Source organism: Coregonus clupeaformis, chromosome 39 (assembly GCF_020615455.1).
Source record: "Coregonus clupeaformis isolate EN_2021a chromosome 39, ASM2061545v1, whole genome shotgun sequence".
Classification (NCBI taxonomy): domain Eukaryota; kingdom Metazoa; phylum Chordata; class Actinopteri; order Salmoniformes; family Salmonidae; genus Coregonus; species Coregonus clupeaformis.
In genome coordinates, this window is record NC_059230.1 from 13,104,641 (window position 1) to 13,119,371 (window position 14,731).

The following is a 14,731-nucleotide window of genomic DNA, read 5'->3' on the forward strand; positions in this document are numbered from 1 at the left end:
ACGGAAGTGAAAGACAACTGAGCAAAGGAGGAAAACATCAGCTGGGAACGAGGTCGGCGTGCTTCAAGTGTTCCGTTTAACCATCTGCCCCTGTCAGAATTACCAATTTTTTTACTGTTCTGACGCATCCAAGCGAAACCCACTCCACAGCCGACAAATACGCTGAGACCTCCTCCTCCCGACCATTTACTTTCATTACGACACGTTTAGCCAGTGACCGCACCGCGCGATGCTATTCACATGGCATTGTATCACATTAGTCCTGAGATATGTCGAGGTTTCCTGAGGAGAACAGGTCAAAGTTACAACCTATCAAATTCATCCACTTTTTTACTTCAACTTGAGGGGCATAAGAACACCCAAAGGGCTCTCAAACCGCCTGGCTACTGGATTCAATCCCATTTCATTTTCTCCCTCTATACCTTGAGAGTTACCAATCCGCTCCGCATGGGGAAACTGCCCAAAAAACTTTTCCACTGCCAGTTTAGGCCTTTTTTTTTGTATTAATCACTGTTGAGTCTGGTCTGATCTAAAATCCAGGCTTGCCTGTAGGCTGGAAGGTTAGACTGCCAGGTTGAATTTACTATATCTAATTGGCCAAATGGAAATGCAGAAGGTTCTTATCAAGCTGGGTGGAGAGAAAGGAGGCAGGCAGGGCTGAACAATTGTATCAGGAGATCCAAAAAAAGGAACAAATTATTCTTATTTTCTGTGAAAAGCACAGTATGGAATAGAGGGTTAGACGAACATGGAAGGCAAACATGAACAGATTGGAATTGGGCTCATATTCCTAAAGTAATCATCAGACTTTGGATTGAATTTTATTGCTTGCATGTTCTGTGTATTCCAAGGGGGGGATATTACTTTCTCTGTCAGAGCTCTTTTCTCTATTACTAACCTTTTAGATATTTCTGGTTGTTTTGTCGGCAAACCTCCCTTGGTTTTATTTAATTGTGGCACATCTGTATCGGTATTCACAACACACCATTGTCTCATGCTGCAGTTGACGGATTCTATTATTGACAGGTGCTCAACACGACCATAGTTAGAGAGAAATAGCTTGGTTAATAGTTAGTCGACACTGCACATCCTGCACCACATGTATAAGTTAAGACAGATAGGTCAGAAAATTGCAGAAACAAACTGCTCTGCCTTATAAATAATATGAATAATGCTGTTGGTCTTATACAGACCTCATACTGCACACAATGTTATCAATAGAAAATATATGGACAAAACACAAACTCAGCATATTTGAGGCTGGAGATTTATTTCAAAAAATAAACCTGCATCCAATATCTTGGGTGTGTGTGAGAACCACACTTATGATAGTTGTGATTCAGAGATTCAATTCATGCATACATTCATATGACATTGCTTTGTTGGAGGAGTTAAAATGCTAAAGCAGGCCTCGACTTTAAACAACGGAGGGAGACACCCGAGGGAGGGCTTTGCTGGTCACGCATGGCCAATGATCACACTCCTTGCTCATCTGCTTGGCATGGTAAGCTCCCTTTTCATTTCGGTGGTGGGTAGTTCTTCCTCTCATCAGACTTCATAATCTCTATCCTACCTCATGCTTAGCCGAAGAATTTACTCTCAAGTTTTGATTTATATGGGAAATTCAACACCAAGCCTAAATACATATCTTATATTACCCCTCTTTATGAACATATAGGTGTAATAATTATAAACCCTAAATCAAGTTATTTATTGCCTGAGAGTGAGAATTCAACCAAATTTATATATTGTTGTTGTGTCTATGGGTCATATATTTAAAATGTCAATTATGTACTACAAACCAAACAGTGCATTGTCATGCATGAACTGGGATACCCCCCTTTAAAAATCTTACAGTGCCTTCAGAAAGTATTCACACCCCTTGACTCTTTCTCACATTATTGTGTAACAGCCTGAATTTAAAATTGATTAAATTGAGATGTTGTGTCACTGGCCTACACACAATACCCCATAATGTCAAAGTGGAATTATGTTTTTATACATTTCTACAACAATTTATAAAAAGTGAAAAGCTGAAATGTCTTGAGTCAGATTCAAACAGATTCAACCACAAAGACTAGGGAGGTTTTCCAATGCCTCGCTAAGAATGGCTCCTATTGGTAGATGGGTAAAAAAAAAAACAGACCTTGAATATCTCTTTGAGCATGGTGAAGTTATTAATTACACTTTGGATGGTGTATCAATACACCTAGTCACTACAAAGATACAGGCTTCTTAACTCCGTTTCCGGAGAAGGAGGTACCCTCTCAGGGATTTTACCATGAGGCCAATGGTGATTTTACAGAGTTGAATGGCTGTGATAGGAGAAAACTGAGGCTTGATCAACAACATTGCAGTTACTCCACAATACTAACATAAAATGACAGAGTGAAAAGAAGGAAGCCTGTACAGAATAAAAATATTCCAAAACATGCATCGTATTTGCAATAAGGCACTAAAGTCCTGAAAACAAAGAGTTATGTTTGGGGCAAATCCAACACAACACATCACTGAGTACCACTCTTCATATTTTCAAGCATGGTGGTGGCTGCATCATGTTATGTGTATGCTTGTCATCGGCAAAGACTAAGGAGTTTTTAGAATAAAAAGAAACGGAATTGAGCTAAGCGCTGGCAAAATCCTAGAGGAAAACCTGGTTCAGTCTGCTTTCCAACAGACACTGGGAGACAAATACACCTTTCAGCAGGATAATAACATAAAACAAGGACAAATATACACTGAAGTTGATTTCCAAGACGATATTCAATGCTCCTGGGTGGCCTAGTTACAGTTTTGATTTAGATTTGCTTGAAAATCTATGGCAAGACTTGAAAATGTCTGTCTAGCAATGATCAACAACCAACTTGACAGAGCTTGAATAATTCTTTACAAAATAATGTGCAAATATTGTACAATCCAGGTGTACAAAGCTCTTAGAGACTTACCCAAAAATAATCACAACTGTAATCACTGCCAAAGGTGATTCTAACATGTATTGACTCAGGGGTGTGAATACTTATGTAAATGAGATATTTCTGTATTTCATTTTCAATACAATTGCCAATATTTCAAAAACATGTTTTCACTTAGACATTATGGGGTATTGTGTGTAGATGGGTGAGAAAAAAATCTATTGAATCCATTTTGAATTCAGGCTGTAACGCAACAAAACATGGAACACGTCACAAGGTATGAATACTTTCTGAAAGCACTGTATGAGTTAGGGTGCTGGCAAAACGCCCAAAGCCTTTTTAAGGAGGTGACTTTCCGTCAGAGACAGCCAATTGATCTTAGATGAGACAGTATCCCGCTTCAGCTCGGCGAACTCCTGTTACACTATGCTCGATCGTCTATTCCATATCACCAAGTCATCATATGGCCAAACTTGAATTGGCATAAAAAAAATAAAAAAAGGACAAGCAAAATAAATGTTTAGCAAACTTCTATGAGAGAGATGAAAGAGATATGAGCAAGCAACAGAAGCGGGAATATGCGGGCGGATTAATAAGCAATGGGGTATAAGGTAGAGAGAGGTCTGCAGAGTCGTTTGTGCCCGGCTGATCTCTAGCTCGTTGTCGGGGCCAACTAGGGCCGATCTACCCCTCTGTGTAAGGACATCCCATTTGGTTTGTGCTTTAGTGCTGTGAACATTCTCTCAAAATATTACTAGCATTTCAGCATTTCATGTAAAGAAATAAAGACTCTAAATACCCCTCTAACTTGTATTAATAGTAAATTGTATACAGTCACATGCCATGTGCTCCATAAGCATCTGCTGAAACAATGCAAAATGCAAAGATCAAGGAAGAAATGGACAACAATGTGCATCAGCAAATGTGACATGAGAAACAGAAATGCCAAAACTAATTACGGTAATGCCGAAAACAACAGAATATCCACTTGGTTGGATATTTGGCAGTGTTGACAGAGAGTCTGCCTATCCAGCCAGTGTAATGTACGTTTACAATACCCTTGACACTCAACCTGCTAGTAAATATCCATCTGAATTACTGGGAACTAGTGTAAAATCAAAACATAAAAAAGCATCTAGCACAAAAACACATGTTCCTTATTATTACAGGTTTCTACACGTATTTCTTTCACATTTTCAGAGTGTTTGTCTCAATCAGGGGGCAGACACGAAACAGCACTTGGCTGATGAGGCGAGAACCTTTCCTGTGTAGAGACAGAATCAGCAGTAGATATCCAATCAAGACCAAAAAGCCTTTCAGACTATGAGTGAGAGGGAGAGCGATGGGGGAGATGAAAAGTTCAGAGAAAAAGGGATAGAAATGGGGGGAAGAGGTGAGGAGTCTCCTTTATGACCCTCCTCTCCTCCAAGGAGGATCATACATGGGCGTGACACAATGCTATCAGCCTATCAGGCGTTCCCTTAAGGTACCCGGCGAGGTCTGCAGAGATGCTGGGTGATATACGACTTTGATATCGCCGGTAATTACTGGCCGTGAAGGCCACAACGCCTCAGGGAAAGAAAGGGAGAACACAAAAGAGGAGAGGCGCTGGGTCGCTGATGAGAAAACGGCAGAGGCGGTTGTACGATATCGTCGGCGTTTGTTTTTGAAGTATGGCGCATCGCCTGCACATTTTCGAGATAGAGCCCGATTGATATGATAGCACCATGCTGTTGTAGAGAGCGGGTGGAAGCACTTCTGATGAATAATCTAGCTTCACTGCAGAGCTTATTGAGGAGAGATTCCAAGAGGCCCCAAAACAATAAACCCCATGTAGATAAAAAAACTAAAAACACTCGATATACAGGCCTAGTTGACAGCGAACTTTCATTGGGAAGAGTAGGTGGACTAAAATGTGGTAATTGCCACCAATTACATCGAATTAGTCCCGGTTGCATTGGTTGAATTACAATATCATTAGCCACCTTCCAGTCGCAACCCAGCCCCACACACAGGTGACACATCTTTGAGTGGCTGTGATTTTCCAGACACGTAATGGCCACCGCATGCGGGAGCATCAGTAATGACTCAGAGCCATTCATCCTGTCGGGGGCATGGTTGGGAGACAACTTTCATTTTGAGATGCATTACAGCACTCACCGGCGCGGCGGCATACTATCACTCAGGCATAAGCTATTACACCTCGCTTAAAAGACTGTAATTGAACCAAACACCTTGCTAGAAGAGACTGTATGCCGATGGGATTTTTAGTAAGCAACCCTTCTTGCCATGGGTGTGTGGGGGGCGTTTCATTCCATTCTTCCGAAGGGAGGAGGGAGGAAAGGACGTTGAGCTGGCTAAATGTGTATTGACGGATAGCGGGCTTGGTGACATGGATGGGTATTTTTCTGGTGATGGATGCTAGCCTGTGGCTTAGAGTCTGAGCTTGCAACCTGGTTCATCCTATTAACTGGATGTGAATGATACTCAGACCATGCCAGTCAAAATGACTTAGCCAGTGCCAGCAGGGAAGACAGGTGGCTCATGGGCTGGAAAAAAATGAAAGAAATCCCAAAGGAGGAACATTCCATTAAGCGGGAGGGAGGAGGTGGAGGAACAGGCACAGCAGGGTAGGATATCAAATACCAGGGAAGTGTGCCTCTGTCGCTGGTCTGCATGCCAGTGCCAATGCCCATTCTGTTTGGAGGACATTGTGTACGCAGCCAGTAGCCAACAACATGAAGGAAACCAATATCCTTTTCATGGATAGATCTAAAGAAAGATATGAAAACAATCCCTGGAAAAAAAATATTAGTGAGCGTTTGGCTGCTATTTTCTATTTGTATTAACATTATACCTAGTCTAAACACTATGCAAATGAATTTTGTTATGTAATACTTAGATAATCTGATCAAAACCAGTCAATTGTGATCTGGAAAAAAGCGCAGCAAAGAAAAATGACTGTGAATTGCTTAGAAGTATGTCAAAGTCTGCATCGGTGTGATGAGCGGTCCATTCCTCTTCCGCATGTATTTTTGTCACATTATCCTTTCAGCGAAATCAGACGAATCCAATAAACAAATACAGAGCGAGCACTTTTCGGGCTGCTTTTCATCTCGTGTCAACCTCTGCATTATCCCTCACCTTCGAAATTACTTTTTTCAGAGTTCTTGTTTCTTGTTTCTGGGTTCCTAGCAACAGCTGTGGCAGCTTGGTTGCAGCAGGGAGCGCCGCACGTCCATCGTGCTTTCCTGCATGCTAACCCCTCGCACAGGCCTCTTCACATGCTAATGTGTTAGCCGTGTTGCTAGTGTTACAAATATCTCAGGACTCTACCCTTGCTCCCTGAGCCCCCCTTACCACCCACAACCTTTATCCCCTTGCCAAATTTGCCCCAAATACAATAAGAGCTCGCTCTGAATCAGGTTTCCCTTGCCGTTTAGCTTTTGTGAGTCGCCCCCCGCTAGCTCTGTGATGCTAAAGAGAGGTGCACTTCCCTGCCGCTGTTCTTTTTTTCTGGTTGTCTTTTTTGTTGTTGTTCTGTTTCTTCCTCATCTCCAGTTCGATTCATTCCGCCAGGGATTACTGTTCTGAGTGGGCGGTGCAGGAGGGAGAACAAGGGAGATGCTATGGGGCGGATCAATTATCTGACAGTGGTGTTTAGACCAACCTTTTTATCCCTACTCCTCACACCAGTGCATATCTCATCTTTGTCGTGCCATACACTCAAAGTGGAGGGAGAGGCAGTTAGGTAATGTGCAGAACGTCATTAGTATTCTCAAAGCAGCACATGGAACACTGGGTTTGGAAATCGAGGACGTGTCAACACTGAATAGCAATTTAGATAAACCTTATCTCGGTGGAGTGCCGTAACCTATTCACGACGACGTGAGCATGACAAGCGCTACAAATCCCGGTACATTTCTGCAGCTTTTAAAAGGGGCTTGAACGAAATCAGGCTGTGTATCTATGGAAAATGGTTTTACAGACAACCTTGGTCTACCATCTCTCATTCCTAGTACTTAGTTACTCAACACAGGGCTATAAGATCTGTGTATTATGATCCTCATACCACAATCCAAAAAATTATGATGAATGTGCTTACTTTTCTTAAATAGAGCACATTGGTTGCATGTATGCTCAAAGCCTGTGTGATCTGTGTACATTCGCTTAATGTAAATCATCGAATTGTGTGTACAATCTCTTAAATCACTGTCAAAGTGCTGTATACTCTTTGTCTGCACTGACAAATCGGCCTCCATTTCCTGGTATCCCCATAATGTAGCCATAACTCTGCACAAAGCGCTTAGGCCTGGCAGGGGAGCTCACCGAGATAATATTTATGTCGACAAATAAGAGAATGTATTCAAATCATTTCAAATAAACTTTGATTTCAATCACAGGTAAAATTTATTTGTGGTATGAATTTACAGCCAAGACAGGGATTTATAGCCTCTCCTGAGTGGCGCAGTGGTCTAAGGCACTGCATCGCAGTGCTAACTGTGCCATTAGAGATCCTGGTTCGAATCCAGGCTCTGTCGCAGCCGGCCGCGACCGGGAGACTCATGGGCGGCGCACAATTGGCCCAGCGTCGTCCAGGGTAGGGGAGGGAATGGCCGGCAGGGATGTAGCTCAGTTGATAGAGCATGGCGTTTGCAACGCCAGGGTTGTGGGTTCGATTCCCACTGGGGGCCAGTATAAAAATAAATTATTCACTAACTGTAAGTCGCTCTGGATAAGAGCGTCTGCTAAATGACTAAAATGTAAATGTAAATGTATAGCATTCAATCGGAGAACATTACATAATTCTTGACCTATTCCACTCAAAACAAGGATCGTTTCACCGCTGGACAGCAATCCAAAAAAGTGTTTCGTTTTGGATTTCTTCAAACATTTGCTCCCATATTTGGATTCGAAAAATACTCCATCAACAGGCTCTGCATTTCAGTAATCACAGTAGCAAGTACTCCTGTTGCACTGTTCAATTATTTAGCTTTTTAAACATTTATTTTATGAAGAAAACACTCTGTTTTTGCCATAGCCCTCACTGGCTTTCATGCGATTTAAATGTGAGCTTGTCCGAGGTGTTGGACTAGACGGCAATTGCTATCCATTGGATCGCTACAATTGGTTGCCAAACATTCTGGGGCGGGGCTTAGCGAAGGGTCAATTCCATCTCCAACTAAACCCAATTCAGAAAATAAAATGAAACACAAATTATCAACATTGGAGAATTGTCTATTAATTTCAATGAGGACATGTTCCCCTGAATGGACAAAGTTAATTCATGAAATCCCCCCCACTCTGCTCTACCAACCCCAGATAAAAGGCTCAATAAATGGTATCCAAAATTGCAACGGCAGTACTTGGGGCGGGTGTCAATGAGACAACCTCCCTTGTTATTGTAAAGGGAGAGGTTAGCATGTCTTGGGGGTATGATATTTGTGCGTCTGTAACTTTCTCACTCATCATTATTCACAATTCATTCAGGATTATCCGTAATTATGATAGCATCCACATTAACGTAGAAGTGTTTAGAAACATATTCTATAATTTTTTACAATAAAAGTGACTCCAAAATGACAATACATTATTCTATTGGGCACAAAATAATCTGAAACACATCCAAAACAAACAGCAAATGCATCTAACAAATTTTAGTCACAAGCTTGATGTAGTCATTGCGTGCTATGAATAGGTGACCAAATATTTAACTTTTTACTACTTTAATGCACAATTGAATTTGTCCCAATACTTTTAAAATGGGGAGACCATGTACAAAAGAGCTGTAATTTCTGAACGGTTTACCCGATATGGATGGAAATACCCTCAAATGTAACCTCATTCTATAATTTCAAATCCAAAGTGCTGGAGTATATAGCCAAAACAACAAAAAAGATGTCACTGTCCCAATACTTTTGGAGCTCACTGTATATAGAGGTCTAGATTCTTACCTCTGGGACATGATCTTGTAGGCATCGGGCAGGTAGCAGCGTGTATTCTCCATCTGCGCCGGGTCGGCGTCACAGATCTTGTCGTCGGTGCGTCCGTAGTTGGCACTCTCAATCATGATGACGTCAGTGCCCGGGCAGCGCAGCTCGATGGGGTAGCTCTCACATGACAGCTCCCTCCTCACGACCGCCATGGGGATGGGAGCTCGACTGAAGGCTGTGGGTACATAGAGAGAGAAAATAACGTCAGCAAACCCTGCGTAACAGTAGGTATATTTACTACGTGGGAATCAAACCTGGGTCTCCCACTTGCCAACCTAATGTCTTAACCATTAGAGCAAGAGAAACAGAGCGAAATATGGAGAGAAGGTGAGGATAGAGCAAAGGTCCAAGGTCAGACATTGGGAGGCAGGGAGTGGGGCTGACAGGGCCGTTGTTGGGGGTGGGAGGCACAATAACATGGCTGTAGGTTGTGTGAGAGAGGGAGAGATATGGTGAAAGCTCAAAGATCAAGAGGTCAAAGAGAAGGACTAGGTGGGGAGCATGTTAGTTGTGTTCATGATGACAATCCAACCAGTAAGACTCATAACGAGAAATTAAAGGCAGAGAGAGAGAGAGAGAGTAAGAGAGACTAAGAGCAGGAGATCAATTAACACATTAATCATGATGTCGTTATTCAATTAGAGCTGAGAGAGGTGGCCACGCCCACTTAACAGGGAAAGGTGACGATTGGGTCAAAGAGGGGCTAACTGCTAGCGCTCTATTGTCATTGTTTACCACACGCAGCCAAATGGCAGGAGACCAGGAGACCAGAGCCTGCGGTCTGTCCAGACGTTTCTGCTTTGCCTCTTGCCAGAGGAACAGAGGAAACTCCAGGGGTTTGGTGTTTACAGTGGGAATTAAAAAAATGATTGGGAAATGTAAACGTTGGACTGAGAGGTCACAGGGGACTGTGACAGTTATGGATTTTCATAAACAACCCTTTACAGAAGTGTCTGTGTTGCAGCGCCAACACTGGACAATGTGTACTGCACTGCAAGCATTTATCATGGGCTGGAAGGGGGATAGACAGCCAGGAAGTGTGAGAGCCATTTACCTGAGTGTGTTTTGCCTGTGTGACTGAATGCCCTTGTGAAGTTCTCTCCCCCACAGAACTTCCAGTAAATTCCACTACAATCCGAGCCATTAAACCTAAAAGTTTTCATGGCACCACTTTCAAACATCCCCCCAAAACGGCACTCTATTTCCAACATAGTGCACTACTATTGTCAAGGGCCTATAGCGGTCTCGTCAAAAGTAGTGAACTATGTAGGGAATAGGGTGCCATTTGGAATGCTGTCTGTATCAGTGGTGGTGCCTTAGTTGCTAGAAGCCAGTTGTCGTAACAGAAATCAGACATTAGAATAATTTCCCCCAGTTTAAGGAATGAAAGATATCAATTATCTCCCACTTACTGGAAGGTTCTCTCTCTCTCTGAAACAAGTGATCTTCTTACATTTCTACTTTTAATCGAGGGAGAGAAGAACAACAAAATAATTGATGGCTGATTGACAAGCGGGCACCATGGAAGAGAAAGGACAAACATTTGATTTGGCAGTGATAAAAATACAATGGAATGTGTTGAAAATCTATGAAGAGGTAGTATACAACAATATTGAACCAGATACATGAAAGTTGTTGCATTAATCTACTGTAAGAAAAATCGTTGAAAAACCAATTACTTTTAATAAGCTTGTTCAATTTCAATATCATGCGCCTAATTCAATCTACACTGAACAAAAATATAAACGCAACATGTAAAGTGTTGGTCTCATGTTTCATGAGCTAAAATAAAAGATCACAGAAATGTTCCATACGCACAAAAAGCTTATTTCTCTAAAATGTTGTGCACAAATTTGTTTACATCACTGTTAGTGAGCATTTCTCCTTTGCCAAGATAATCCATCCACCTGACAGGTGTGGCATATCAAGAAGCTGATTAAACAGCATGATCATTACACAGGTGCACCTTGTGCTGGGGACAATAAAAGGCCACTCTAAAATGTGCAGTTTTGTCACACAACACAAATGGCACAGATGTCTCAAGTTGAGGGAGCATGCAATTGGCATGCAGGAATGTCCACCAGAGCTGTTGCCAGAGAAGGGAATGTTAATTTCTCTACCATAACCAACGTCGTTTTAGAGAATTTAGCAGTACGTCAAACCGGCCTCACAACCGCAGACCACGCATATGGCATTGTGTGGGCGAGCAGTTTGCTGATGCCAACATTGTGAACAGAGTGCCCCATGGTGGCGTGGGGTTATGGTATGGGCAGACATAAGCAATTACATTTTATCGATGGCAATTTGAATGCACAGAAATACTGTGACGAGATCCTGAGGCCCATTGTGAAGCCCATTTCTTTTAAGGTATCGGTGACCAATAGATGCATATCTGTATTCCCAATCATGTGAAATCCATAGATTAGGGCCTAAAGAATTTATTTCAATTGACTGATTTCCTCATATGAACTGTAACTCAGTAAATTCTTTGAAATTATTGCATGTTGCATTTACATTTTTGTTTAGTATAGAATGCTTGAAGCAAGTGCCACAATGCAATAACTCCCATTTATATGGAGAGGATGATGCCATCCATATAGTAAAACAATAAATACAGCAAATGTGGCCCAAAATCCAGATGGCACAGTGTTTTTACAGTGTTTTTATCCAAAGGCACATGCACAGCCCATCGCATGATGGTTACCATAGAAACGTTGCACTGCGAATTGCAAAATACCAAACTGATCCCTGAAATCAATCAATTATTTCATTTTTATCTTATTTATTCCACATTCTGTTTCATATTACTCTCTTGCTATTGTGTAGATCATTCTCAAACGCGAGGCCACATCAATTTATAAGCAGATTAGAGTTCTATGGAACTGTGCTTTGCTGAATAGACCGCCTAAACATGAGTTTGCTCTCCGAGTATTATTGATCTATTTCAATTCACTGGGCAGTGGGCAAAGTGTGGCAAATAGTCTATAAGGCAAGAGGAGCTAATTAATCTTTGTGTCATTTTAAGCAACACAGTGTTCCGTCCTAGGTTGTTTGAAATCACAGTTATTCATGAGAAACAAGATTCTCTGGTCTGATGAAACCAAGATGAAACTCTTTGGCCTGAATGCCAAGCATCACATCTGGAGGAAACCTGGCATCATCCCTATGGTGAAGCATGGTGGTGGCAGCATCATGCTGTGGGGATGTTTTTCAGCGGCAGGGACTGGGAGACTAGTCAGGATCGAGGGAAAGATGAATGGAGCAAAGTACAGAGGGATCCTTGATGAAAACCTGCTCCAGAGCGCTCAGGACCTCAGACTGGGGCGAAAGTTCACCTTCCAACAGGACAATGACCCTAAGCACACAGCCAAGACAACGCAGGAGTGGCATTGGGACAAGTCTCAATGTCCTTGAGTGGCCCAGCCAGAGCTCGGACTTGAACCCGATCGAACATCTCTGGAGAGACCTGAAAATAGCTGTGCTGCGACACTCCCAATCCAACCTCAAAGAGCTTGAGAGGATCTGCAGAGAAGAATGGGTGAAACTCCCCAAATACAGGTGTGCCAAGCTTGTGGCGTCATACCCAAGAAGACTCGAGGCTATAATCGCTGCCAAAGGTGCTTCAGCAAAGTACTGAGTAAAGGGTCTGAATACTTATGTAAGTGTGATATTTCAGTTTTAAATCTTTAATACATTTGTAAAAAATTCTAAAAACCTGTTTTTTCTTTGTCATTATGGGGTATTATGTGTATATTGATGAGGGGAAAAAAACGATTTATTCAATTTTAGAATAAGGTTGTAACATAAAATTTGAAACAAGTCAAGGGGTCTGAATACTTCCAAATGCACTGTATGCAGCTTCAAAAGCCAGATTAAATTGGCAACAGACATATTACATCAAAGGTATGTTAGACCAACATTGAATTTTTTTTACTGTATTAGGGTTCTCATGTTATACTCAAAGATGGGACTATGCTATGCAAACTATGCTATGCTAAGTCAACATGAAAGGATACAAAGGCACCAGCACACACTAGAAAGTCTTCTCTGATTATTTTTGATTGAATTATTCGGTTTAAATAGGTCTGAATAAGAAGTTGGGATATGTATTTTTGCACTCTGTTGAACAGGGGTGAAAGTACAGTTGAAGTCGGAAGTTTACATACACCTTAACCAAATGCATTTAAACTCAGTTTTTCACAATTCCAGACATTTAATCCTACAAAAAATTCCCTGTTTTAGGTCAGTTAGGATCACCACTTTATTTTAAGAATGTGAAATGTCAGAATAATAGTAGAAGGAATGATTTATTTCAGCTTTTATTTATTTCATCACATTCCCAGTGGGTCAAAAGTTTTCATTCACTCAATTAGTATTTGGTAGCATTGCCTTTAAATTGTTTAACTTGGGTCAAACGTTTCGGGTAGCCTTCCACAAGCTTCCCACAATAAGTTGGGTGAATTTTGGCCCATTCCTCCTGACAGAGCTGGTGTAACTGAGTCAGGTTTGTAGGCCTCCTTGCTCGCACACGCTTTTCAGTTCTGCCCACAAAATGTCTATAGGATTGAGGTCAGGGCTTTGTGATGGCCACTCCAATACCTTGACATTGTTGTCCTTAAGCCATTTTGCCACAACTTTGGAAGTATGCTTGGGGTCATTGTCCATTTGGAAGACCCATTTGCGACCAAGCTTTCCTTCCATCTATTTTGTGAAGTGCACCAGTCCCTCCTGCAGCAAAACACCCCCACAGCATGATACTGCCACCCCCGTGCTTCTCGGTTGGGAGGTGTTCTTTGGCTTGCAAGCTACCCCACTTTTCCTCCAAACATAACGATGGTCATTATGGCCAAACAGTTCTATTTTTGTTTCATCAGACCAGAGGACATTTCTCCAAAACGTACAATCTTTGTCCCAATGTGCAGTTGCAAACCGTAGTCTGGCTTTTTAATGGCGGCTTTGGAGCAGTGGCTTCTTCCTTGCTGAGTGGCCTTTCAGGTTATGTCGATATCGGACTCATTTTACTGTGGATATAGATACTTTTGTACCTGTTTCCTCCAGCATCTTCACAAGGTCCTTTGCTGTTGTTCTGGGATTGATTTGCACTTTTCGCACCAAAGTATGTTCATCTCTAGGAGACAGAACACGTCTCCTTCCTGAGCAGTATGACGGCTGCATGGTCCCAAGGTGTATATACTTGCGCACTATTGTTTGTACAGATGAACGTGGTACCTTCAGGCATTTGGAAATTGCTCCCAAGGATAAACCAGACTTGTGGAGGTCTACAATTTTTTTCCTAAGGTCTTGGCTGATTTCTTTTGATTTTCCCATGATGTCAAGCAAAGAGGCACTGAGTTTGAAGGTAGGCCTTGAAATACTGTATATCCACAGGTACACCTCCAGTTGACTCAAATGATGTGAATCAGAAGCTTCTAAAGCCATGACATAATTTCCTGGAATTTTCCAAGCTGTTTCAAGGCACAGTCAACTTAGTGTATGTAAACTTCTGACCCACTGGAATTGTGATACAGTGAATTTTAAGTGAAATAATCTGTCTGTAAACAATTGTTGGAAAAATGACTTGTGTCATGCACAAAGTAGATGTCCTAACCGACTTGCCAAAACAATAGTTTGTTAACAAGAGATTTGTGGAGTCGTTGAAAACCGAGTTTTAACGACTCCAACCTAAGTGTATGTAAACTTCCGACTTCAACTGTAGATTTAATTTCTTCCCAGTATGGGACCTCCTACATTTAAAAAAAATTATAATAATAGAATTACATATAGAATACCTATTCATTTTGATGTTTTCATCTGATTGTCAAACAA

At 41.7% G+C, this 14,731-nt stretch overlaps 1 protein-coding gene across 10 annotated transcripts in view; it reads right to left on the bottom strand.

Annotated features, from left to right (window-relative positions):
- The window catches only part of LOC121554692 (adhesion G protein-coupled receptor L3), a 318,628-nt gene that overhangs the window by 193,656 nt on the left and 110,241 nt on the right, over window positions 1-14,731 (bottom strand). For all 10 annotated transcript variants that reach the window (XM_045211912.1, XM_041868385.2, XM_041868384.2 and 7 more), the window contains exon 4: window positions 8,867-9,080. In XM_045211912.1, the coding sequence (XP_045067847.1) occupies window positions 8,867-9,080 (214 nt within the window). The remainder of the gene's footprint in view (window positions 1-8,866; window positions 9,081-14,731) is intronic.